Source organism: Oryctolagus cuniculus, chromosome 18 (genome assembly GCF_964237555.1).
Source record: "Oryctolagus cuniculus chromosome 18, mOryCun1.1, whole genome shotgun sequence".
NCBI classification, from domain to species: domain Eukaryota; kingdom Metazoa; phylum Chordata; class Mammalia; order Lagomorpha; family Leporidae; genus Oryctolagus; species Oryctolagus cuniculus.
The window spans coordinates 52,389,382-52,416,053 of NC_091449.1; the positions used below are offsets into that span (position 1 = coordinate 52,389,382).

The following is a 26,672-nucleotide window of genomic DNA, read 5'->3' on the forward strand; positions in this document are numbered from 1 at the left end:
CCATACATGAAATCTTATGTCCACTGACAAAACCACTGGAGATGGGAACTTGACAACAGTAATGTAATTGAATCTCCAAATGAGAAAGCTATGGCTGACCATCTTACTATAGACAAGAGAGGTGGAGACACAGAGAAGTCTTCCATCCTCTGGTTCACTCCCCACATGGCCTCAATGGCCAGAGCTGGGGCTATCAAAAGCCAGGAGCCAGGAGCTTCTTCTGGGTCTCCCGTGTGAGTACAGGGGCCCAAGCAGTTAGGCCGTCTTCCACTGCTTTCCCAGGCCATAAGCAGAGAGCTGGATTGGAAGAGGAGCAGCCAAGACACAAACCAGCACCCATATAGGATGCCAGCACTGCAGACAGTGCTTAACCACCGCACCGGCCCCTAAAAATCTGACTGTGAATGCTGAACCTTTAGGAGACTAAGGACAGACCATAGTGCAGGGCTTTTCAGCAGCCTGAGACATTAGTGAGAGGTAAATCCTTCTCTCTATTAAATTAGCCAGTTAGTACTATCGGTTGCCATTTAGCAAGCAAGGTGTTAGGTTATTTCTATTTGTGCATTTTAACCCTGCTGTATATTTAATATATACAGTTTAGCAATAACTAGTGCTCTGTCACTTATGTTTCTAATTAATGTTTTCCTTTAAAAGGCATAATTTTAGCCTTTTCCTGGTTTCTGTTATCAGTGCCAAGGGTGCATACAGCCTGACTCTAGCTCTCCCTGCTCGTGAGAGTGGCAGCTGTCAAGTTGGAGACCTGTGTTTAGGAAGGCATAGCTGTTCCTCCTAACAAGCCCCACCGACCATCATGCCCACCACAGATCTATCAAGAGGTTTCAGAAACCACGCCCACAGATGATCATGCTTCAGCTGCCTTCCCCAGGGAAATATAATTACAGATACCATTAGTGGTCTCCACGTACAGTGTTCTTTGTTTCACATCTTCTGGTTCACTCCCCAAATGGCTCCAACAGCTAGGGCTGGGCCAGGCTGAATTGAAGAGCCCAGAACGCCGTCCATATCTCCCACGTGGGTGGCAGGGGTGCAGTTACTTAGACCATCTTCCACTGCTCTCCCAGGTGCACCAGCAGGGAGCTGGATCAGAAGTGGAGCAGCTAGGACTCGAACCAGTGCTCCGATATGGGATGCCAATATCACAGACAGTGGCCTAACCCGCTCACCAGAATGTTGGCCCTGGCACAGTCTTTTTGAAAGTTAGAACATCCATCTAAACTTGTTTATTTCAGATCTTTGCTTATTAAATTGTCTGTATAGGAGAGTGATAATTAATGTCCTTTCTTCACAGACCATGGACCTGCACTCCTGTCCAAAGCCGATTGTATTCGTGTTGCATACCTTCTTGTCGGCCAAAGTCACCCGCATGGGACTGCTTGTATGAGCAGCAAAAAAATCAGAAAAGAGCCTTGACTGTCAAAAGAAGTATTCTCACCTCAAAAAAGAAAAAAAAAAAGCACAAAAAGAAAGCTCTTTGCTCTCCCCTCCAGCACAGTGCCTTCCCATGGACCTGCAAATCGCTGCTGAACCATACTTCTCACAACCTACCTTGGCCAGGTGACCCTGATGAGCTCCAGAACGAAGCTGTTGGTCCACTGTCTTGCGGCTGCTGTGTGATTAGGCTTGTTGCTCCTGTTGAAAAGAGTGGCTGTTGTTTTTCTTGTCAGGCACCATCAAGTAGCCAAGAGCTGTTTCCTTTTTCTGCTTCCTATAGGACCTCTTGTGGGCTTAGCCGTGAGCTCTTGGTGAGGACAAACTCTCCCTTCCTAGGTGCTAGTGCGCAGCGGCCCGTTGCCTCTCGGTCATTCCAGATAGGCCACAGGGTTCGCGGGAGTTCACTCTCCTCACCTGCTCCCTCCACCAAGGACGTCCTTGAGTCGCTTCCCCAAAGGGGTCTTCATCTGTCCTGGCTCTCACTTCATCCCACCCTGGCCATCACTTCCCACCTCCTCACCAGCTTTGCTGCTCGCACGTGCTAACATTAGGACTTACATTTTGCAAAATTTGATTTGCCTTGCCTTCCACTCCTTTCTAGTGGTGACCAAGTTGAAAAGCAAGTTGGAAACTACTGCTTTAGAAGAAAAGTTTAGCTTGATTTAGGTTTTTCTGATTTTATCTTTGGTAGGAGCCAGGGTATCTTCCACGATTTATTTTAAAGAAATCCTCATTTTCGGCTAAGCCATTTCTTATTGCTGACCACATGTGCCTTTGGGTAGGGTGAGTGGAGCTTTATTAGTTACTCTTTCAGTAACTGGGTATCACTGCCATTCCAGGGAGACCCTCCCTTCTAGGTTGGAGAAACAGTCTTCGGGGTGGCATTCCTTACTGGTGGGGAAGAGCCAGCTTGCTTGAAGAGCAGGCGTGGTGGGTGAAGCCAAATCCCAGCGCGGGGCATCACGGCGAGATGTTCTGAGCCCAGGCGGCACCCTGGCCCTGGCCCTGCCTGCGGCAGCAGAGTGGCGCAGACAGAAGGCTGCTGACTCAAGACCCCCTGTTGGCTTCTCTCTGGATGATCCACCTGCACTTTGCGAAGCTGTACCAGATGCGACTGTTAGGGGGCAGCAGCAATACAATTGCTGATTCTGTGGTATTGGACAATCACATGAGGCTAGTTTTCCTAATTTTGAAGACGGTATGTATCTGAAGAAATTTAAAATAGTGTAGTATCTGTATAAAATTTCAAGATTAGCACAAGTCCCTAGATCTGAAAGGAAAGATACTTTTGACTTGAATGCTCTCTCTGCCCTCTGAAGAAAGCTCTAGGAATTATTGCTGTTTACTTGATCTATCAGGGATGTCATAAGATGATGTGAGTACTGTTAGGGAGCAGATGTGAGTGGCACCCCAGTTGGGGTGGGGGCTGAGAAGATGTAGCTGTGTACACTAAACCTGAGCTGTTTGGGTTGTGTGCAGACTGACAGGTGGGACGTGGGAGAGAGCAGACTCAGGAGCAGAGAGAGTTCTCTATCCGATGTCGGGGAGAGATGTGTGTTCTTCCCCGAGCTTCAGATAATTGTTAAAGCTCCAATGATGAATTATCTAGTTCACTTCAAAACTAGACGTTAAAATCTAGACAAAAATTTGCCTTTTAAGAACTTTTTTGATTTGAAAATTCATAAACCTAAGATGGGTTCCATATGAGACAATTTGCAATTAAAGGAAGGAGAAAATGTCTCGAAGGTCCAGCTATGATATCTGGAAGCAGAATTTCAACAAATGATGCTGTCAGATAAGCCAGCTTGGACACTCCTTGCAGTGAGAGTATCGTTAATAAGAGGAGTCGGACAGTCCGTCCAGACTTCGGCAGCAGAGCCACTTGGCTGAGGCTTTCTGTGCTCAGGAGAAAGGCTAACGCACTGGGACTTGCAGGGGAATCCTGAGCCGCCGCTCACTGGTGAGGTGGAGTCTGGAAGCCAGGTGTGGTTAAGCGCTGGGCCGGAGGGGCAGGGCGTATATGCTTCAGCTCGTTTTGCTGAGGTCCAGAGGTTTGTAATAACCTTTTGAGTCCTGGGAAATGGAAGTGTATGGGAGGTCTCTGTCCACTAGCAGCCCCAAGAGCAAGAGCCCAGCAGCTGCTTGCCTGCATCTGTGAACTGCTCTCCAGTCGAGGTGGCCAAGATTGTTCTTCAACTAGGTGTGGGGGGGGGGGGGATTTTCAAGCCACAGACGAAGTGCTTTTTAGGAATGGGACACCTTGATAAATGTGTATTTTGTATTTCCCTGCCACAACATGGCATATTATTTTCAATATAATTTTCAAACGACAAGTAAAAATGATCATTTTTATATTTCACCTCTTTTATAGAAGCAGGTAACTTTTCATTTCTTTTTCATCTTGATTTAGGAGAATTGTCAGGGCCTTTCGGGCTCCTGTGTGTCCAGTGGAGAGGAGGCTGCAGAGTGTGACGCCTGCAGGCAGACCACCTGCTGCCCCTCCCTCCAGACCAGGTGCTCGGCTGCTTCTCATACCACACAGGCGACACCAACTGGTGTCTGAAAGGCTTCCTCCTCTTTCCTGGCCATTCTCTCCCCATAAAAAAAGAAAAGAAAAGGCACAAAGTTTTCTTTCTCTGCAAAAGACAGATCCGTTCCTGAAGTCATCAAACAAACCTTGTCTGAAATTGACACAAGTTGAGAATCCCTTACCTGAATGCTTAGAACCAGAAGTGTTCCAGATCCTGGGAGTGTTCCAGATTGTGGAGTACTCATATAGACTTCTCCAGCTGGGTGTTCCTAATTCAAAATCCAGCATGCTGATACAAATGTTGGATTCCAGAGCATTTCAGATTAGAGGTGCCCAGTCTAAACCTGTTCTCTTATAGGAAGCAGTTCTTCAGTGGGTGTCTACACAGTGCTTATTGGGTAGTTGTGACTGTAAACTCGCCTGCGTAGTAGACAGAGTTTCAGGTTAAATATTGAGACATGCACAGGCAATCAGAAATGTTACTTTAAATGTCACCCACCTCTTTGAAAGCCCTGTTTTAGCACTTTTTTAGGCTGGGGAAAGTCTGATAGGGCCTGCGTTCCGCATCTGTACTCTCACTACAAATTCCCTCACTAAAAAATATTGCATGGCAGGGGAGATTTAAGTATTTATTTCTTTTTTTACCCATAGAAAATCGTTCAACCCATAAATGGCTAACATTGTTACTTAACAATGTTTTCTTAACTTCTCCTAAGCAGAATGGTAACACAGCTTTCTTCAGTTGATTAAATGCACTTAGCTGATAAACCAAAATTTATTCTTAAAAAAAAAAAATTACGCCGTGTGGAATCCGGACAAGATTATGTTTCTCCCGGAAACAGGTTTCACTATAAATGGTTTAATGGACAAGAGGTATAAGGTAAAGGTTGCATTTTTAAAAATTCTTTGAGAAACTCTAGGTCCTCTTGTTTAATTTATATGCATGTGGGCATATTTGTTTTCAAAACCACGGAAAAGTCTGTCCGTATTTTTAATGCAAATTACTTTGTAAGCTGCTATGCAAATTCTCTTCCCTGCCTAGTTTAAGAGTTAAACGTTGCTGAAACTTTCAGGGAAGACCTGTAGACTCAAGCACTTTGCTCTTTTGTATTCTTATCTTGGACACTTGCTTTGGATTACGCTTCTATTATTTTCACTGGTTATAAGCTATTGATTGTACATAGTATCTCAGCTCTCCAAATACCCAGCATTTCCACGTGGCCACTGTCCACAGCTGGTGCGTGAATGGAATGGCTGGTAGGAAAGCCAAAGCTCTTCTCAGTCCCTAATGAAGAAATCAAATGCCAGGTCTCGCTGGTCTCAAAGCAGATGGCTGTGGCCAGATCTGAATGTCTATGTAATGAAGAGAGACTTACTTACATTTGGGACTTTATCTGAACTTTAAGTTTAATTAGGCTATGGTCATATTCATTCTTTTTATGCACCTTTATCAGGTATGACATTTTATGCCAGGTAGTATTAGTTACTCTACTTTGAATTTAGAAATCTCTCTCAGTTAGATCTCAGTTGTGGCTTTTCTTTTTCGTGTTGAAGGTGAAAGTAGAGGAATCTGCCATCTCCCGTGTGCTGTCTCTGTGCCCTTATTTTGACTGCTTGGTGGTAGAGTTTTGTTTCTTTTGTTTGTTTGTTTGTTTTGTTTTTACTTTAGAAACCAATAGCAGCAGTCGCCCTCCTTCCTCAGCTCTGTCTTGTGCTGTGTCGGGTGCATTGACACTCCATGGATGTGTGATGACAGACACCCCCTAAGATCATTATGCTGTGTATCGGGATCATGTATTTTTGAGCAGCATAGTTATTCCTGTGCTATAATGACATCAAGTTGAGTTTATTTTACACGAGGAGTAGACTGCCTAAGTGACTAGCTGAAACCCTTTTTCTGAAAACCAGAAACATCTGGCAGATTGATGACACCAGTTCATTCTGCTGTTAAAGGACAGAATTTCAAGTTAGGGAGAAGGTGCAATACATAGGCACGTAGTGCATCTGTTTTCCTGTCTTGTTTTTGACACTAGCTAAACTGCCACCTAGAAGAATGGTTACGTACCACAAAAGAACATTTCCACAAGATTACTTCTTTTGCTTCAAGACATAACATTTGAGCTCAATTTCTTACCACCTGTATTCTTCCTTTCCAGTTGAACTGGTGACTGAACCAAAGCACATTCCAGTTTTGTAAGTGAATCCACATACAATGTAAGGCATAACTCTGCCCTTTACAAAGCATTACTTGCTCTCCAGTACACATTTGATTACATTCAACAAAAATCTACCATATGAATTGTAACCCTTGGCTTGTCCTTTTAAAATAAGATTGGTTAAAACCAAAAACCGTCAATAGAGGAATGATACTTCATTGTAGTGTGAGATTGGGAGTCTTGGTTGGGTCTCTGATTTCTGAATACTGGAACGTCTTGTCTAGTTCCACAGTCTTTTTCCCTCCTGTGCTTGACTCGGCATATTCTAGTTTTCTAGTCCTCCTTCATCCCAGTCACTGTACACCCAGGAGCCTGATGACTCACTCCTTCTACACAGGGTCCTCTTTGAGGGCTTGGAGACATTAAAACTGCACAGCCAATTAATACCATTAATAATATACATCTTTCATCTAATAAGCACTTACTGAACAATATATCCTGAAGGGTCGAAAAGAAGGTTCCCGCCTCCAGGTAGCACAGGACCCATTATTTCCCAACCACACCATGCATGGTACGTCCATTCAGTGGGGACATACTTAATCACTGGGTATTTTTACCCGAGTGTATCTACAGTTCTTCTCTGGATCTGGAAAACTAGAAAATGTTTCAAGAGATCCTCAGGCTTTGATCCATGCCAACAGGAAGCCATTCCAACCACATGGACGTAGATTGGTCCTTTTCATTATACAGGATGTTTTTTTTCTTTAAGTGCAAAAGTAAATTCAGTTTGGAAAAGAAAAGAGTATCCTTAGTAAAATAAATCACAACAATAAAAAGTAGGCTCTATTGTCCAAAGTGGATCAATGAGAAAGTCTTTTTTAAACTAAAACAGCAAAACTAAATATGTTTCATCACACTCCCCCCGCCCCCATTTCTCCATTTTGCCAACTCATTTCCCCACTTACATGTAAGCATCTCATTTGTTCAGGTGGAGACTTTCTCCATTATCGAAAGATCAAAATGAAGATATTTAAAACTTAACAAAATTCTTTTGTTCTAGAACACTGGCACTCAAACTCAGTGAAAATGGCACCTGAAGAAAATGAGGGCACGATTTCATTTTCTGTAATTTTCACACAGCGCCAGCCCCTTTCTGCCCAGCTTGTCCTCCATTCATCGCAAGGGTCAGGTTCTCAGGCAACATCCTGAGTCATGCCCGGAGCCGCCTGAGCCGCCTGAGCCGCCTGTGACTGGGACGGCGTGAGGAAGGAAGGTCACGCCGTCACACGGGCTCCTTTCCCTTTGTCTTCAAGCTTCCTGGTGTTGGGCACAAACACTAGGCCATGCCTCAGGGTCTTGGTCGTGGTCTGGTCTTTACACCTACCCTTTGACAACCAGGTGCTAATGATTGTGTATTAATGAAACCAGCCCTTAACGTAGTGTCACGTGAGTGTCTCTGCTGTGGTTGCAAGGAGCCTTTCCTTCCATTTTGGTCATGTCCAAGTGGGTGTCAGTTACTTCTCCTCCCCTGTGCTTTGTGAATTAATAGAACGAGTTTCAGGTTTGCACGGTCCTCAGCGCAAATCTGCTGTATCGTAGGAGCCGGTTTCAGACCTCTTCCTCCAGCGCAGGGCCCTGTTCTGTGTTTACAGTCTGTCAGACGAGTTCAGTGTTACAGGTCCTTGGTGCCCAAAGAACTTGTTTCCTGTTTGGTACCAGACCCAAGGTCTCTGAGAAGACAGTGTGGGAAACCACTACCTAAGAGGCCCACGTTGGCTTACCTGTGCACACCCTGGTAATACCCACCTGTATGTGTTCTTTCCCACTCTGCTTTCATATGTGTGATGTATGAGGACTTAGAAAGCTGGAATAATACTCCTGCAAATAATTAAAGTTTCGAACCTGGTTTTTTTCTTTCTTTTCTTTAAAGAATCTTGATTTTAAACAAGACTTCTCTTTAAATCTTATTTAAAATTTAAGTCTCAGATCTGTCTTCTGGCTACCAAATCAAAAACCCATGGCATAAAACAGGGCAGTATTTCTGTTCTTAATTTTTTAAAAAAGCTTTATGTATACTCTATAAATATAGACGCATAGACAACACTTCCCCTTGAGTTGCACATCCACATATAGCATTGTACATTACAATGAAACTTTGTAACTTAAGGGTACTATATATATAAATGCACATATACCTTTGTAACCTTTATACTGTAAATAAAAAATTGCTTTTAGACTTGTATTTTTTGTTGTTTTCTTTCTAATGTTGAAATAGTTTCAAATCTACAGCAAATTTTCAAACAATACAAAGAACTCCTTTATCTCCACGCAAATTTCCCAGTGTGTTAGCATTTTACTACATTTGGGCCATTACCCTGTCTTGTCTTTTTTTTTTTTAATTAAAGATTTATTTATTTATTTTGAAAGTCGGAGTAAGAGATCAGATCCACTGTTTCACTCCCCAGATGCCCACAACAGCCAGCCCTGGGCCAGGCCACAGCAAGGAGCTTCATCCTTTTGTCCACATGGGTGCAGGGGCCCAAGCACGAGGAGCAGCCAGGACACGAATGTGTCCATGTGCCCATGTGGGATGCCGGCATCGCAGGCAGAGGCTTAACCCGCTACACCACACGCTAGCCCCTGTCTTTTTTTTTTTTTTTTTTTTTTTTTTTTTTTTTTTGACAAGATACTCCTAGCATCCATAAATTCTCTAGTGCATACCTACAAAACACAGGAGCACCCCTGTGTTGCCTCCCCAGTCCTCTCAGCCAGAAAAATCAACACAGGTCCCACGCTACCATCCCCTCCATAGACCCCCATAGACTGGCGTTTGCTGCCAGTCACCCACAGTTGTCTCCCTTTCCGTTCTGGCCCCGGATTCTGTGCAGCACCAGGTGGCGCTTTGGTTGTCACGTCTCTTCAGTCTGGAGCAGTTCCCCGTCCTCGGGCTGTCGCTCACATGCCTGAGAGTCCCAGGAACCCAGGTGTCTTTCCACAGGATAACCCTCCACGGGGCCCATCCCGTGCCGCCGCGGGACCTGCCCGAGTCCCATCTTGTCCCATCTTGTCGGTAGCAATGCCACAGAAGTGAGCCACGCTCTTCCCAGAGCATCAGCAGGCGCGCGGTGTCGGCCCGGTGCACCATGGTGATGTTAACCTCGATCAGCTCGTCAAGTCAGTGCCTGCCATTTTCCCTTTAGGCTTTGACTAGCGTTTGTGGGGAGATACTCAGTTAAGCCATTGTTCTGTTTTTCATCAAACTACCTCCACCAGCATTATTGTCCAGTAATAACTCGCCTGTATGATCTCCCACGACAGTGGTTGCCAAAGGTGATCAGTATTCCTTCGGCACTGATTAGCTGACATTGTACAACATAGGCAATAGCTTCCCCTTCTCCACTGTTGGGTGTGACTGACTGATTGAGGCTCCTGGATCCCTGTTTTTGTTTGTTTTAAGACATTTATTTGAGGCCGGCGCCGCGGCTCACTAGGCTAATCCTCCACCTGCAGCACCGGCACACCGGGTTCTAGTCCCGGTCGGGGAGCCGGACTCTGTCCCGGTTTCCCCTCTTCCAGGCCAGCTCTCTGCTGTGGCCAGGGAGTGCAGTGGAGGATGGCCCAAGTGCTTGGGCCCTGCACCCCATGGGAGACCAGGATAAGTTCCTGGCTCCTGCCATGGGATCAGCGCAGTGCGCCGGCCGCAGCGGCCATTGGAGGGTGAACCAACGGCAAAGGAAGACCTTTCTCTCTCTCTCTCTCTCTCACTGTCCACTCTGCCTGTCAAAAAAAAAAAAAATTATTTGAAAGATAGAGGCAGAGAGAGAGAGGTCTTCCATCCACTGGTTCACAGATGGCCACAGTGGCTGGAGCTGCGCCGATGCGGAGCCAGGAGCCAGGAGCTTCTTCCAAGATCCTACTTTTTTATTAAAAGTTTTAACCGAATGCTTATTTTGATGTCCAGATTGTTCAGTGGGAACCCCTCTGAACCAGTCACTGTGTCCTTTTGCTGTGTCCCCAGCATTCTTGAGATTTTGGGTTTTTTTTTTCTGGCACAGTAAAGGCTCCTTTGTACTTCCTGCCCCGGCCCCGGAGCAGTGATTGCCACCAAGCTCTGAGAATCTGTAGTGCAGAATGAAGTCTGGGTGCTGAGTGTGCTCGTTACCACGTGCATCCATTTGTATTTCTGTATCGTGTATTTGAAAGCTGTGGGTTCATACGGATGCTTCTAATACATGAAGGCCCTTTCAAACTCCCCCTTTCTGTGTTTGTAAATCCCTCATCAAATAGTGAGTGACTTTTTTTGTCTGTTCTACTTAATATGACTGATTTAATTCTGTAATTAATACACAGTTATTCTTAAGTGTTGAAATTTAACTGAAATGTGATCCCTGTTAAACATAAGAGTAGGAATAAGAGAGGGAAGAGATATATAATTTGGGACATGCTCAAGCTGACTTGCCCCAAATGGTAGAGTTAGAAACATACCAGGGGACTCCAATTTAATCCCATCAAGGTGGCATGTACCAATGCCATCTCACTAGTCCAAGTGATCAATTTCAGTTCGCAATTGATCATAATGAAAGGACTAAGAGTCAAAGGGAGCACATAAGCAAGTCTAGTACCTGCTAACACTAACCGATAGAATAAATAAAGGGGAGAGTGATCCAACATGGGAAGTGAGATACTCAGCAGACTCATAGAATGGCAGATGCCCTAAATAGCACTCTGGCCTCAGAATCAGCCCTAAAGGCATTCGGAGCTGGCTGAAAAGCCCATGAGAGTATTTCAGGCATGGAAAGCCAAGACACTCTGGCAAAAGATCTCTGTGAGTGAGATCTCAGTGGAAAGAACAGGTCTTCAAAGAAGGAGGTACCTTTCTCTGAAGGGAGGAGAGAACCTCCACTTTGACTATGACCTTGTCTAAACAAGATAAGAGTCGGAGAACTCAAGGGGCTTCCATAGCCTTGGAAACTCATGACTGGAGCATAGGGAGATTACTGATGCCATAGACAGGAGTGTCAATTGGTAAAATCAACAACAGGAGTCACTGTGCACTTACTCCTCATGTAGGATCTCTGTCCTTAATGTGCTGTGCATTGAGATTTAATGCTATAACGAGTACTCAAATAATATATTTCACTTTGTGTTTCTATGGGGGTGCAAACTGTTGAAATCTTTACTTAATGCATACTAAACTGATCCTCTGTAAAAAAAAAAAAAAAAAAAAAAAAAAAAAAAAAAAAGAAAAGAAAAGAAAAGAAACTATCAACTCCCAACTTGACTCTCACTGGGATTAAACATGACAATAGGTCTGATCTGATTTCATCATCATTAAAAAAAATCATCTATTATTTTTCACTTTATGTTTCTGTGTGGGAGCAAACTGTTGAAATCCTTACTTAATGTATACTAAGCTGATCTTCTGTATATTAAGATAATCGAAAATGAATCTTGATGTGAATGGAAGGGGAGAGGGAGTGGGAAAGGGGAGGGTTGTGGGTGGGAGGGACGGTATGGGGGGGAAGCCATAGTAATCCATTATTCGTACTTTGGAAACGTATATTCATTAAATAAAAGTTAAAAAAAAAAAATAGTGAGTGACCCCACTCCCTTATTCTCAATACGCTGCCTTACTTGCTCATGTAACACCCAAACCAGTGACCCCCCAGCTCCCTCGCACTCCACCCCCGCCCCCACCACGTGTGCGCTCCTGCCGCCCCTGTATGGCACCCCTTCCCTCACACCTCTGCTTCAGACACTGACGTCACTGCAGTGGGCGGGAAGGAGAGGACTAAGGGAGGAAGGGAGCTGGGAGGGGGAGCCGCCTGCGTGTTTCTTACCCCTGGGTTTTTCTCATCAGAGACACTTGTGGGCGAGAGGATCGCCTGCCTCTTGTGCCATTTTGAAGCAGAGTCAGAACTACCCCACTCTTAAAAACTTGCTTGGGGGGCGGCATTGTGGCATAGCAGGTGACGCCGCCATTTGCAATGCCGGCATCCCATAGGGGTGCCAGTTCCTGTCTCGGCTGCTCCACCTCCAATCCTGCTCCCTGCTCGTGGCCTGAGAAAAGCAGCAGAAGGTGGGCCCAAGTGCTCGGGCCTCTACTGCCTACGTAGGAGACCTGGAAGAGGCTCCTGGCTTCTGACTTCAGCCTGGCCCAGCGCTGGCCTTTGTGGCCATTTGGGGAGTGAACCGGTAGATGGAAGATGTCTCTCTCTCTCTCTCTCTCTCTCTCTCTCTGTCTCTTCCTCTCTGTAATTCTGACTTTCAAATAAGTAAATAAATATTCTTAAAAAAAAAGATTGGGGTGTCAGTATGGCTGGTGTCTTCTGAGGTCTTTCTCCTGGACTTGTAGATGGCCGTCCCCTCGCTGTGTCCTCACCTGGTCTTTCCCGTGTGCATGCGCCCCTGGTATCTATGGGACAGAGAGACTAGAGTAAGGTCTGCTCCAAAAGGTCTCATTTTTAAGTAATCCCATCTTTTTTGACAGGCAGAGTGGACAGTGAGAGAGAGAGACAGAGAGAAAGGTCTTCCTTTGCCGTTGGTTCACCCTCCAATGGCTGCCGTGGCCGGCGCGATGCAGTCGGTGCATCGCACTGATCCGAAGGCAGGAGCCAGGTGCTTTTCCTGGTCTCCCATGGGGTGCAGGGCCCAAGCACCTGGGCCATCCTCCACTGCCCTCCCGGGCCACAGCAGAGAGCTGGCCTGGAAGAGGGGCAACCGGGACAGAATCCGGCGCCCCGACCGGGACTAGAACCCGGTGTGCCGGCGCCACAGGCAGAGGATTAGCCTAGTGAGCCACGGCAACGGCCGGGGTTCTGGGTTTCAACATGGGAATTTCCTCTCCATGACAAGGGCTGGGTTTGAGATTTACTGGCTGTGTTGTCTTTTCTTTGTTCTGCCCACCCAGCCATCTCTGACTTCCAGGTTTCCCACGTGTGTGCGGAGGGGCCCGAGCACTTGAGCCATCTTCTGCTGCTTTTCCCAGTCACATTAACAGGGAGCTGGATCGGAAGTGGAGCAGCTGGATGCAAACTGGCATCTGTACGGGATGCTGGCACTGCAGACAGTGGTTAACCTGGTGCCCCACAGCACAGGCCCCCACACTCCAATCTTGAAGTATTAGCTCCCAGAACCGAGAGAAAAGAAATTTCTGCTGTTTGAGCCACTTGGTCTGTGGTATTTTGTCATGGTAGCCTGAGCAAGCCCACACAGCCACCTCTCATGATAGGATGTGTGTGTGTGTGTGTGTGTGAAGATCTATGTATTTATTTATTTTGACAGGCAGAGTTAGAGAGACAGAGAGAAAGGTCTTCCTTCCTTTGGTTCACCCCCAAAGTGACTGCTACGGCTGGCACACTGCGCTGATCCGAAGCCAGGAGCCAGGTGTTTCCTCCTGGTCTCCCATGGGGTGCAGGGCCCAAGCACTTGGGCCATCCTCCACTGCCTTCCCGGGCCACAGCAGAGAGCTGGCCTGGAAGAGGGGCAACCGGGACAGAATCCGGCGCCCCGACCGGGACTAGAACCGGGTGTGCTGGCGCCGCAAGGCGGAGGATTAGCCTAGTGAGCCGCGGCGCCGGCTGATTTATGTATTTATTTGAAAGGCAGAATGATACAGAAAGATGGAAAGACACACACACACACACACAGATCTTTCCTCTGCTGGGTCACTACCCAAATGACAAGCCGGGAGCCAGGAACTCTATCTTGGTCTCTCATGTGGCGGCAGGAATCCAAGGACTTGGGCCATCCTCAGCTGCTCTCTCAGGGCACAACTGCAGGAAGCTGAGTTGGAAGCAGAGCAGCCATGTCTTTTTTTTTTTTTTTTTTTTTTTTGACAGGCAGAGTGGACAGTGAGAGAGAGAGACAGAGAGAAAGGTCTTCCTTTGCCGTTGGTTAACCCTCCAATGGCCGCCGCGGCCGGCGCGCTGCGGCCGGCGCACCGCGCTGATCCGATGGCAGGAGCCAGGAGCCAGGTGCTTTTCCTGGTCTCCCATGGGGTGCAGGGCCCAAGCACCTGGGCCATCCTCCACTGCCCTCCCGGGCCACAGCAGAGAGCTGGCCTGGAAGAGGGGCAACCGGGACAGAATCCAGCGCCCCAACCGGGACTAGAACCCGGTGTGCCGGCACCGCTAGGCGGAGGATTAGCCTAGTGAGCCGCGGCGCAGGCCAGCAGCCATGTCTTGAACCAGCACTCTGAGATGGGCGCTGGAGTCATAAGTGTCAGCTTAATCCACTGCACCACAACACAGGCCCTACCCACTGACTCCTTTTCCTTATCTCTCTAATATGCAACAAGCATTTTGAGATATAGTTGTGTGAATTTATGGCAAACAGGGTAATATTTCAATACATGTATACCACACGTGATAATGAAACCAAGTAACTGGCAATCCACCTCCTCAAACATTTACCATTTCTTTGTGTTGGGAACATTCATTTTTTTAAAAATATTTATTTTATTTATTTGAAAGAGAGAGAGAGGTAGAGACAGAGAGAGGTTTTCCATCTGCTGGTTCACTCTCCAGATGGCCACTACGGCGGGAGCTGAGCCAATCCAAAGCCAGGAGCCAGGTGATTCTTCCAGGTCTCCCATGTTGGTGCAGGGGCCCAAACAGTTGGGCCATCTGCTGCTGCTTTCCCAGGCCATAGCAGAGAGCTGGATTGGAAGTGGAGCAGCCGGGTCTCGAACCAGCACCCATATGGGATGTTGGCGCTTCAGGCCAGGGCTTTAACCTGCTGCGCCACCCGGCCCCTATCATTATGTTCTTAGACTTGTATCTAGCAATCATATTGAATCTGTTAAAAACTAAAATTAAAATTTTCAATGTCAAAATTTAAAAAAAAATGAGCCTTCGCGTCTCCGGCATGCTAATTTTTACCAAGCACTGAGCCCCCAGTGTGAGGCACACTATTTAATTAGCAGCCTCAATCATTGCCGCTAAAGCTACAGAAGGTAGGTACTAACTTAATCGGATCGTTAAACATCAGGAAGCCAAAGTTTCCTGGGAAGTCAGGTTTACTGACCGAGTAAAACAGCCCTACAGCCTCTAACTTAATGCCAGTGGGATCCAGGATTTCCCAATGCTATTCGGCCCGCCCCTCGCCCTCGCCCTCGCCCCGCCCCTCGCCCCGCCCCTCGCCCTCGCCCCGCCCCTCGTGCGTCCCCGCGCTGGCCCCGGCCTCCCGGCGGCCGCAGGGAGCGGTGCCTGCAGTGCCGGCCGTGGCCGCCGGGGGCAGCCGCGCGGCTCAGGCCCGACCGCTCTGGGCCGCGCTGCTCGCTCGCCCTACGACTCGGCTCCGGCTGCGAGCGGCTGCCCTGTCCGCGCCCAGCGCCGCCTCGTCGGGCTCCCCGCAGCAGACCCAGCACTTCGGCTCCCCGGGGCCGGACGAGGCCGCAAGCAGCGCCGCGGGGTGTGGGGCGGACCCAGGAGATGAAATGACAACGTCAACCCTCCAGGTACCTCGGCGCAGCCCGGCCCGGCTGCGGAGGCCGAAGGCGGCGCGGCGGGGCCTGCTGGCCGCGGAGCCGGGCGGGCGGCCTCGGAGCCCCGGTCTCGCGGCCCCCGCCCGGCCGCTGCGGCCCCGGCGCCGCCTGCGTCTGTTTTCGCGCGCCCGGAGCCGAGGGCGTCCTCACCGTCCGGCCCGCTGGCCGAGCCCCGAGGCCGCTACGTGCCGCCGGCGCCCCGGAACCGCCGCGCGGTAGCCTCAGCCGGGCCTCACGGGCGCCGCCTCCAGGAGCTTGGCCCGGGCCCGGAGCGGCGGTCACTCCCTCTTCCTCCTCCAGCGCCGGGCCCTGGAAGCCCCGCGGCCCCCTGCCAACAAGCTCCGGCGCTTTCCCCGGCCCCCGACCTCCCCTCCTCGGCCGGCGACCCTTCATTCAGTCCCTGGATGGTGCTGGGCGGTGCTGGGGTGGCGCCGCCGGGGCGAGTGACCGACCCCTCCTCCAGGTGCCGTCTGCCTTGCATAGCCAGAAAACACAAACCTGCTCAGGCCTGAGACAGGGGTTTGCGTCCCAGCCCTCCACTCACTGGCAGGTGACCTTGGGCTAGTTTGCCCTTGCAGTCTGGGTCTCCCCGCCTGTTAAATGGGGCCATACCCTGAAGAGTTGTGGCGATGGCTCTTTATTGAATAATTCCCGTGAAGCATTCCTAGCACAGCGTCTGTTCCACAGTAAGTGATGGCAGACAGAGTGCTCGGGGGAGTTCGGGAGGACTTCATGGAAGAAGGGCCACTTGGCCAGAGCCTCAGAGGGTGAGAAACATTCAGACCCCTGCAGGTGGAGGGTGCGTGGCTATGTCAGGGTGCTGAGCTGAGTTAGGTGGAGTCCAAGCCAGGTGCACCCTCCATCTGTTAGCGCCAGGTCTGCCGTCCTAGGCTGTAGATCCCATCAGCCCAGCCAGGTCTGGATGGCCTGGGGGCTAAGAATATCTTGTAGGAAGCAGCGCTATGAAATGTAACCCGCATTCCCTGCAGCCCACCCATTCAGAGTGTACAGATTTAGGGCTTTTTATTCAGAGCGTGCAACACCCCCCCCCCCCAGCCATTCATGAGACCATTTTCATCACCCCTGGAAGGAACCCTGCCCCGCTGGCCGACGCTCCTAGTCCCGCCGTGCCCCCGGCCGCCACGCGCCCCTGTCTGTGCGTTGGCCTCTGGTAGGCGTTTCGTATAGATGGAGTCGTCCAGGACGTGCTCTGTGGTGTCTGGCTCCCTTCGCTTCACGTGAAGTCATGGCTTTTCACATTCTTTCAAAAGGCTGGGGAGAGAGAAGACTACTTCTTGACACGTGACAATAATAGGAAACCCACATTTTAGTGTCTGTGAATAAAGTTTTATTGGAGTGCGTCCCAGCTAATGTATGTACATACTGTCTGTGGCTGCCTCTGTGCTGCAGAGACGGAGTTAGGAGTTACAGGGTTCCCACGCCGGTGAGGCCTGAATCCTGTGTGACCCTTGCCAGCCCTTGCCAGCCTCTCCCCCCACCCCACCCCCCTGGCCACGCGCGTTTCTAGAGCTGTGGTGGGCCTGGCAGCTTGATTTATCACCTTACCTTCCTGGTGGGCAAAAGTATTGAAAGCAAGACCTCCTGCACTGGAGAAACTGTATGTGGTTGCCAAAAATACCCAGATGCCTCCTGGTGCATTGCCGGTATGGAGAAAGGGCAGTGGGCAGTGGGCCTGTCCTGCTCCCTTGGGGTGGGCTAGAGCCACCTGCAGCTTTGTTCTGAGCCCCAGCTTTCACCGGGACAGACCCAGACAAGAAGAGGCGTAGAAAGGAAAAGTCCGGAGAGCTGGGGGCGTTTGTTGTGGGGAGGAGAAGCCACCAGGGACAGGACGCCGCCTTCATGCGGACCTGAGAGCAGTGGCAGAGGAGAGAGTGGCTGAGCGAAGCCGGTGTGTGAGCTGACGGAGCCGGCAGCTTGGGCACTCCGGGCCGTTCGCAGCTAATGGAGGGGCTGGCGCCATCTCTCGCGCCCTTCCTTGCCGCCTCTGTTGGCTGAGTTCCGTTCACGGTGGCCAGGCCTCACCCCGTCCGTCGTGCAGAGCCGTGTGTGTGTTTCTCTCCGATACTTCTTAGTTAGCAGATGAGGAAGGGCCGGACAGATGCCCTGGCCCTGCCGAGGGCTGGTGAGAGGCTTGGTGTTCGCCCTGGCCGGGACCACAGGTCTGCCCCAGGCTGACGCCGCGTCAGACCGAGGAGGGGTGCTGGCCGTGCTCCGTGGGCTGATGGAGCTGTGGCTTCTAAAACGGGACGTGTAGGTGCTTTTCTTTGAGCTAGGCCATGGCCCTGCAGGATCTGGGAGTTTCCCCATGCTGCTCTTTCTCACAGAGTTCTTAGAAGGTTCCAGAAGACAGTTCCCCTTAATTGGCAGTGCATGTTTACCCCTGGAGTAAGTGAGCACTTTCATACGAGTCGCTGGTGTGTTGAGCCATGTGTCCAAGCCTGCCCTCCCTGGGGATCAGCTTGAGGCAACTTAGGAAAACCTTTCCAGCCTGGAGGAGCGAGAGAGCTGGGCCAGGAGCAGGGAGCAGAGGTCCCTCAGGTCACCTGGTGAAACTCGTGCTGGGGCCTAGCGGGTAAAACTGCCGCCTGCGGCGTTGGCCTCCCGTATGGGCATCCACTCACGTCCTGGCTGCTCCTCTTCCACCCAGCTCCCCGCTAATGGCCTGGGAAAAGCAGCGGAAGATGGCCCCAGTACTTAGGCCCCTGCCACCCCTGTGGGAATCCTGGATGAAACTCCTGGCTACCTGGCTCAGCCCCAGCTGTTGTGACCATCTTGGGGAGTGAACCAGTGGATGGAAAATGTCTCTCTCTCTGTGTCTCTCCCCCTCTCTAAATCTGACTTTCAAAATAAATAAACGGATCTTTAAAAACCATCTTGAGTTGATGAGCGAGTCCCCGGCTTTCCTCCGGCCCCAAGGCCCAGTGTGGTTTCTGGGCGCCTTGCAGAGGAGCTCGGCACGCTGCTGCTGCTGCTTCCCCCCCTCCAGCTCTCGTTCGGGTCCAGTTCTCTTTGCCTTGAGGCAGTAGACTAGGGAGTCATGTGAACTCACCCTGTGAGCCCTGACCTGAGCTTGTCTGGTTTCCACCTGCTGGGTCCAGGGTGGGTCTGCCTGCGGGAGCTCACTGTGAAGAGGGCCACTGTCTTTTATAGCTTCCTGTTAGCGCCTCTCTAGGTAATGTTGGGAAAGACGGGCAGAACAACGGTCTGCTACCCACAAGCCCTCAAGCCTTGCACTCCCTCTGCCGCCTGTGTCCCCAAGGCCCTTCCTGGCCTCCTGGGATGCACTGAGCTATTCGCTTGGCCTTTCCAGAAAGCCATTGATCTGGTGACGAAAGCCACAGAGGAGGACAAAGCCAAGAATTACGAGGAGGCCCTACGGCTGTACCAGCATGCGGTGGAGTACTTCCTCCACGCCATCAAGTGTGAGTGCTGCGTGGGCGTCCCCGCTGCAGAACTCCTGCAAGAGGGCAAGCCCCGGGCTCACGGGGACGTTTCCTTTTGCAGATGAGGCGCACAGCGACAAGGCCAAGGAGAGCATTCGAGCCAAGTGCGTGCAGTACCTAGACCGAGCGGAGAAGCTGAAGGATTACTTACGGAACAAGGAGAAGCACAGCAAGAAGCCAGTGAAAGAGAATCAGAGTGAAGGCAAGGGGTGAGTGTGCAGGAGCGCGCAGCCCCCGAGGGACAGGCGCCCCCGGGCCGCGTGCCCCCGGTGTCACTGTGTCCTGGTGCCGATGCTGCCGCCGGCTTCCGTGGTGCCTGCCTTACGGGGAAGTGTGTGCCAACAGCTGCTTTCATTCTGCGCCTTGCCGAATGCTGCCACGTGTGTTGTCTCCCTGGGTCTGTACAGAAAGGCTGGGGAGCCCAGCGCACAGGTCACGGGTATTGGGCTCTGTCACCAGGCCCGCAGGGTGTAACACGGCTCTGCCACTTCCTAGCCCTGTGACCTTGGGCAAGTGCCATGACCTCCTGAGCCTCCAGTCTCTCTCTCTAAAGATTTACTTATTTATCTGAGAGGCGGAGTTAGAGAGAGAGGTTTTCCATCTACTTGTTTACTCCCCAAATGGCCTCAGCAGCCAGACCTCGGCTGATCTGAAGCCAGGAGCCAGGAGCTTCTTCTGGGTCTTCCACGCAGGTGCAGGGGCCCAAGCACTGCTTTCCCAGGCCATTAGCAGGGAGCTGGATTGGAAGTGGAGCAGCCGGGACTGGAACCAGAGCCCATGTGGGGCGCTGGTGCCGCTGCAGGCGGAGGCTTTACCTGCTATGCCACAGCACCGGTCTCCTCCAGCCTCCCTTAGAAGGGGAAGATGATGGTGCTCCTCTCCTGGTGTTGCCGTGAAGAGCGCATGAGTGGTGTGGACAGCTCAGAACAGAGCCTGGCACGCAGGGAGCACTCAGTAGACATCACTGCTCTTCCTGCCAGAGAATGACCATCTTCATCTGATGGGAGGCAGCCTGCCTGCAGGCCCTGGAGGGAGGGCAGAGTTTTGTGGATGGCAAGTACGTGACGTCAGCATAAGAACTGGCTGTTGGGATGAGCGTGCAGTCTGTGCTAGAGTGACGTGACCGCTGCCCTGAGGACTGTGACTGCCCTGTGCTGCTGCTGTCTGTGAGTCTGCACAGGGGCTCCTGACACCAGCCTGCTTGGCTGGCTGCTTTTTTAAGTCAGCCAGAGCACTTTTCCCTCATTAGCGCTCAGGAGAAGGCAGGCGTCTCTGCACTTGTTCCCTAATGAAGAGGCGAGAATGGGTTCCAGCAGTGTTTGCTGGAGGGCCCAGAGGTGAGCTGCTGACGGCGTGCGGCCTTGATGTCCTCGAGGTGCCTGCTCGCTGGCCCCTCACCACTGCCGGGCAGGAGGGCGCCCTTCCCCGCCGTGCTGGCGGCCGCTTCCTGGCCCGGGCTCCGAGGCCAGCCTGTGATTCTCTGTCTGCTTTTTCAGCAGCGATAGTGACAGCGAAGGGGATAACCCAGAGAAAAAGAAGTTGCAGGAGCAGCTGATGGGTAAGAGGCTCGAGCCCTGAGGCGTGGAAGGGGCCAGGCGTGGGTGCCCCGTGGGTCGGCTCACGCGTGTCGGCCTGGCTCCAGGTCTGCCGCCCTCTTGCAGGTGCTGTTGTCATGGAGAAGCCCAACATACGGTGGAATGACGTGGCGGGGCTGGAGGGGGCCAAGGAGGCCCTCAAAGAAGCTGTCATTTTACCAATTAAATTCCCACATTTGTTCACAGGTAAGAGTTGAGGATCGCAGGGCAGGTGGCATCTTGGTTCCCGTCACCTCCGGAGGGCGGCGGCCGGGCCCGGCAGTGTGCTGTCAGGAGAGGCCCAGGGCCTGCCGACCACCGTCGTCTACTCCTTGGCTGCTCGCTGGTGTCAGGAACTGGCTGTGGCTGGGACTCTGAGTTGACCTCCTTGGGGTGGGCAGGGTCAGAAACCAGGGCCAGGCAGTGTAAGGTCAGGGGGTCATGAGCAAGGGCTGGAACTAAGCTCCCAGCAGGTGGTATAGCTCCCTCTGCTTCTGGACTCAGCTGTTTTCTAGAACCGTTTCTCCCTGATGGTGTCCACAGTCAGTAAAGGTCTCTGGGCTCCGCTCTGTTGCTGCTGTCCCCCCCTTTCCCATCACGAGACGCTGACTTCACGTTCCCTTTGTTCTGCATTGTAGGCAAGCGCACCCCCTGGCGAGGGATACTGCTCTTTGGACCCCCTGGCACGGGGAAATCCTACCTGGCCAAAGCTGTGGCCACGGAGGCCAACAACTCCACCTTCTTCTCTGTGTCCTCCTCAGATCTGATGTCTAAGTGGTTGGGGGAGAGCGAGAAGTAAGTCAGCCCTGCCCAGCAGCCCCTGGGGCACTGGTCCCTGCCCTTGGAGTCACCTCCCAGGGGCTGCTGTTGGGTACTGAGGAAACTAGCCAGGAGAGTGACATCTTGGTACTAATTGTACAGGGCACGGTCCTGACAAAGATACATGTGGAAGGGAACCTGGGAGAGAGGAAGGACTCTAGGGGAGGGCGGGGCTGGCGCTGTGGCGCAGTAGGTTAAGCCTCCGCCTGCAGCACGGCATCCCATATGGACACCAGTTTGAGTCCTGGCTGCTCCACTTCTGGTCCAGCTCCCTGCTAATGCACCTGGGAAAGCAGAAGACGGCCCAAGTGCTTGGGCCCCTGCACCCAAATGGGAGACCTGGAAGAAGCTCCTGGCTCCTGGCTTCAAATCAGCCAGCTCCTGCTGTTGTGGCCAATGGGGGAGTGAACTAGTGGCTGGAAGACCTCTCTCTGTCTCTCCCTCTCTCTGTCTGTCTGTAACTGCCTCTCAAATAAATGAATAAATATTAAAAAAAAAAAAAAAAAGAGGGTAAGGGAAAGGAACAAATAATAATCAAATGTCAGTTGAGAATTACATTTTTTGTGGGTAACTTGTTCCCCACAGCTCACTCCCATTTTGCAGACATTGAAACAAAGAGGAAGGAAAGTAACTTGACCTAAGACCACAGCTAATGAGTGGACTTGGAGGATTTGAAGCTGATGCCAGGGCCTGCTCTTCCTTAAAAAATAAATAAATAAATGGATACCTGTAGTTAATTATATATTTATTTGAGAGGCAGAGAGACAGGTGGAGCTCCCACCTGCCTGCTGGCACAGTCACCAAATATCTACAGTGGCAGGGGCTGGGCTAAGCCAAAGCCAGGAATAGGACCTCAGTCTCAGTCTCCCACGTGGGTGGCAGGGACCCAACTACTTGAGCCATCACCCCTGCCTCCCAGGGTCTGCACAAGCAGAAGGCTGGAATGAGGAGCCGGGAATTGAACCGAGGGACTTGGTGTGGGAACACAAGTGTCGTAAATGCTGTCTTAACCGCTGTGCCAGTCTGCTGCCCTGCTCCTCTTGGTTCCACTCTGCCAGAGGACTTGTGACTCCCATTCCTTGTAGTCCAGGCATGGCTGGGGTCAGCTCCTGGGGGAAGGGCGCGAGGAGAGAAGTGCCTGGGACCTGGCTGGGCGTGTGTGTGGGCCTCCAACCCTCACCCTGCTCCCCGCCCTCCCAGGCTAGTGAAGAACCTGTTCGAGCTGGCCAGGCAGCACAAGCCTTCCATCATCTTCATCGATGAGGTGGATTCCCTCTGCGGCTCCCGAAATGAGAATGAGAGCGAGGCTGCCCGAAGGATCAAAACAGAATTCTTGGTCCAGATGCAGGGTGCGTGCTGGGCCTGCGGCCCCCGGGTTCTTATTTCACCCAAGGTCCACCCAGGGCTTCATAGTTGAGCTGTGGTTGGGTTTGTGTCCTTGGGTTGAGGACAGGCAGCACCACAGGTCTCCTGACCGTGGCAAAGCCAGACCAGGACTTGGCTTAACTTCAGTTGGGACTCACCCGTGGTGGCCCGGGGCTGGCTGCCGTTGGTGACAGAGAGCCCTGGAGGTGCAGCCCCACAAGTCTCCCTGACCTGTGCAGGTGCTGTCAAAGCCAGCCGCTGTCTCCCTTTCTCCACAGGGGTGGGGAATAACAATGATGGGACTCTGGTTCTTGGCGCCACAAATATCCCCTGGGTATTGGATTCGGCCATTAGAAGGAGGTGAGTCTTCCCCAGGAGGGGCTGGGGGCCCGAAGTCTTCTGTAACCATGGTTAGCCTGTGACTGCAGTCCATGGCTGTGACCCAAAGCCATTTTCCAGGGTCATCCTCAGGTCTTTGTTGAAGCTGGCCATGCCACCAGCAGTGCCAGCCTGGAAGCCGGCTGCTTTCACTCGGTCTCTGTGCTGCTGCTCTTGGCACCCTTCTAGCCCCTGCTCTCAACTCCTGCCCTGCGCTTGGCTTTCTAGGTTTGAAAAACGAATCTACATTCCGTTACCAGAGGAAGCTGCCCGTGCGCAGATGTTCCGGTTACATCTGGGGAGCACTCCCCACAGCCTCACGGACGCCGACATCCACGAGCTGGCCCGCAAGACGGAGGGCTATTCTGGGGCAGACATCAGCGTCATCGTGCGGGACTCCCTCATGCAGCCCGTCAGGAAAGTGCAGTCGGCGACACACTTCAAGAAGGTGCGTGGCCAGCAAGCACTGCGCTCTGCCAGACCCTGGTCCTGCTCCCCAGCTCCTCTGGTGACCGCCTCTTCTGGAGAGCAGGGGGAGTGCCAGGTGGGCCCGGGGCTCCACTTGCTGGGGTCCTCTGCTTCAGCAACCTGAGGACAGGGCCCCATCTTAACACCGCGCAGTCAACCAGAAAGAGCTCTGTGCAGGGTGGACGCCAGGGAAACGTTCGAGCCACCAGGACACATCCGCCGCATCAGCAGGTCTTTGTTCTGTCTCCTGGGGTCCTGCTCTGTGCCTGGCCCTGTCCTGGGTGCTGGGAGGAATTAAGTGACCACACATAGGAAAGTCCCTGCCCTCCAGGAGCCTCCTCTCCGGCTGGGGGAGGAACAGTAAACAAACAAATGCTAGTTTCTTAGGTGACTCGGGAACAGAGCAGGGTGAGGGAGAGCAGGCGTCTTGGAGGTTCAACCTGAACCTGCCATGCTGGGCTGGCATTCGAGCCATAGGTTGAAGGAGGGGAGGGCGCGAGCTCTGGGGACATGGGGCAGTGCTCAGCAGTGTAGACTTCAGCCAGAAAACTGTTCGGGATGTGACTTCGTGATGAGACTTGCCTGCGTGAATGAGGGAGACATTGGGGTGGGGGCTGGGGCTGCAGTGGGAGCTGCAGAGGAGTGGCTGGAAGGGCACTGACCGCGAGCCTCTGAAACCAGTCCCTGAGCTGCTTGGATAGCGTGAAGGAGCCCATGCGTCCACCATCCTCTCCCCTTTAGCACGTCCTTAGAAACACGAGGTGTTCTGCCCTTCCCCAAACCTGAGGGCAGCCCTGCTCCCCAGTCAAAGTCCGGCTTGGTTTCAGGTCTGTGGCCCTTCTCGCACCAACCCTGGCGTCATGATCGACGACCTCCTGACACCATGCTCACCGGGAGATCCCGGGGCCATGGAGATGACGTGGATGGATGTCCCTGGTGACAAACTCTTAGAGCCTGTGGTTTGCATGGTAAGTGCCCAGCTGAGGCCGCACAGAGCCCTGCAACTGGAAACTTGGGTCAGAGTGGAAATGAGCCGCTCCGCCGTGTGCTGGGCTGCTGCGGCTGCTGCACAGAAGCCTCTGTGGCTCCGGGTGGTGAGGGCCCCTGCGGCGTTAGCATTTTATGATCTTCAGCAAGAAAAGTCAGGCCCCAGTCATGGACTCGGCCCGGGGGTTTGGCTTCCTTGGTCCACAGAAGGGACGGGTAAAAGTCCATGGGCACAGTCGGGTGCACTTTGCAAGGCGGCTCCCAACCCAGTAGCCGGGGCCTCTTCCTCTCCTAGTCCTGCTGATTGCAGGGCTCTGCCAGGGGTGGTGTGGGGCCCACTTCAGACACCTGCTACGGGAGTTAGTGTGGTGAAGAGAGCAGAGGCCCTCGAGCCCTCAGGCTGCAAACGCAGCTGCCCCAGGGGGAAGCGGGTGCTGCGTGGGCAGACTCGGGAGGCAGCTGTGTGCGGGGTGGGGGAGGTGACCTGGAAGGCAGGCTTCTACGTAGATGGCAGGGCCGGGGGAGGGGAGTCCGAGGCCCCAGAGCCTCGCTGCGTCTCAGCCCCTGCTCTGGTCTTTGCAGTCGGACATGCTCCGCTCTTTGGCCACCACTCGGCCCACGGTGAACGCAGATGACCTCCTGAAAGTGAAGAAATTCTCAGAGGACTTCGGCCAGGAGAGCTAAAAGCTGCTTCATTAGGGTGATGCAGGTGGGAGATCGGCTGGGGCACATCCATGGTTCTCTCTGCGGCAGTGGCCGGGCAGGGCTCTGGGCTCGTCCTAAAGTCACTACAGCATCCCCTCTGCTGGCGTGCGTCCGGGAGCAGGAAGGAAGGGCCTCGCAGGGCCTGGCGGCCAGAGACGCTCCGCCGCGCCGCCCGTGTGCACACGGTGGACTCCGGCTCTCCCCTCTCCCCTCCTGGACGCTCACCAGTTCTCCTGCTCAGCCTGCCCACGCATCGTCTTTTCCTTTAACATTTTTTTGTTCCCCTAAATTAATGCTGCTTGGATTTCCGACTTGTTTATAAATAAAATCACCTGGACACAACAAGGAGTGGGAGCAGCTGAGCTGTGGGTGGCACAGCAGAGCCCCCAGACGGCTGCCAGGCCCCGCTGCCTCTGCTCCTCTGATGCCCAAGTTTGCCTCCTTGAAAACCCACTGGCTGAAGCCCCTGGATCCCCAGGCCAAGCTTTGCCTGCAAAGACTAAGAACAGCCATTCCCATCCACCCCATTTGCATCCGGGCCCCGTGTCCTCCTCGCAGCAGGAGGAGATGGCTTCTGTGAGCACAAAGCTGGCGCGGTCGGTCAGAGGCAGGTGGTGGGCGGTCTGCACGGCTGCCTTTCCTCTGGGTGTGAGAACGCTGAGCACGGCCACTGCCCTGCCCCGGGTCCCTCTCCTGGAAATGGTCTAATAAACCTCTTCCCTTCTTGAGTAACTGCAGAGACTTATCTTTGGCCCTTGCCCCTCTGGTTTTCTCCTCCTCCTGCCCCCTCCCCGCCTGCAGCAGAAGCAGGAATGCTCGCGAGCTGCCACCCCTGCAGGCCTGTTCTGCATGCAGGTGGGCAAGGACCCCTCCCAGGCCTCAGAAGGCCGCATGGAGTGCTTAGGGAACCCGGGCAGCTCTTCCTGCGGTCCTGCCTCCGGCAGAGGAGGCAGCCCGGAAATGCCAAGTGCCAGGGAGCAGAAGCTGAGGAGGTTGCTGGCACAGACACAGCCAGTAACACCGTGTCACACAGAAAAGGCCTAGGTAGGAAGCAGGCAGCCCGCGGCAGGGCTTGTTCTAGCCCACCCCCACGTTACCTGCGGCATCAGCAGGCCTCCAGGTGGCAGTTTTTATAAAAGAGTTATTTATTTATTTGAAAGGCAGAGTTAGAGGGCTTCTTTCACCCACTGGTTCACCCCCAAATGGCTGCAATGGCCAGAACTGGGTTGATTTGAAGCCAGGAGCTTCTCCCCGGTCTCCCACATGGGCACAGGGGCCCAAGCACTT

The 26,672-nt window shown here is 52.5% G+C and overlaps 2 protein-coding genes across 4 annotated transcripts in view; both read left to right on the plus strand.

The window, feature by feature from the left end:
• Positions 1–8,380, plus strand: part of SNTB2 (syntrophin beta 2) — a 118,287-nt gene extending 109,907 nt beyond the window's left edge. For both annotated transcript variants that reach the window (XM_051847240.2, XM_051847241.2), the window contains one exon: positions 1,310–8,380. In XM_051847240.2, coding sequence (XP_051703200.1) covers positions 1,310–1,402 — 93 coding nt within the window. In that variant the 3' untranslated portion in view covers positions 1,403–8,380. The remainder of the gene's footprint in view (positions 1–1,309) is intronic.
• A 6,967-nt stretch (positions 8,381–15,347) lies between these two features.
• VPS4A (vacuolar protein sorting 4 homolog A) lies at positions 15,348–26,117 on the plus strand. 2 transcript variants are annotated; one of them, XM_008257545.4, is made up of 11 exons: positions 15,348–15,598; positions 18,957–19,068; positions 19,151–19,298; positions 20,589–20,647; positions 20,751–20,870; positions 21,302–21,458; positions 22,683–22,831; positions 23,126–23,207; positions 23,454–23,673; positions 24,521–24,661; positions 25,263–26,117. In XM_008257545.4, the coding sequence occupies exons 1-11, from the start codon at positions 15,578–15,580 to the stop codon at positions 25,362–25,364; spliced, it is 1,311 nt and encodes a 436-aa protein (XP_008255767.1). In that variant the 5' UTR covers positions 15,348–15,577; the 3' UTR covers positions 25,365–26,117. The 2 variants fall into 2 exon arrangements, with proteins under 2 accessions (XP_008255767.1, XP_002711764.1); XM_002711718.5 differs by having other exon boundaries at positions 15,350–15,598; positions 20,586–20,647.
• The last annotated feature ends 555 nt before the right edge of the window (positions 26,118–26,672 follow it).

What these genes read in the sequence shown, in the direction of transcription:
- VPS4A (XM_002711718.5), top strand. Translation starts at nt 15,578, where the DNA reads ATGACAACGTCAACCCTCCAG. An exon ending in ATTCCCACATTTGTTCACAG is followed by an intron (nt 20,871 to 21,301) that starts GTAAGAGTTGAG and finishes TCTGCATTGTAG; the next exon opens with GCAAGCGCACCCCCTGGCGA. An exon ending in TGGTTGGGGGAGAGCGAGAA is followed by an intron (nt 21,459 to 22,682) that starts GTAAGTCAGCCC and finishes CCGCCCTCCCAG; the next exon opens with GCTAGTGAAGAACCTGTTCG.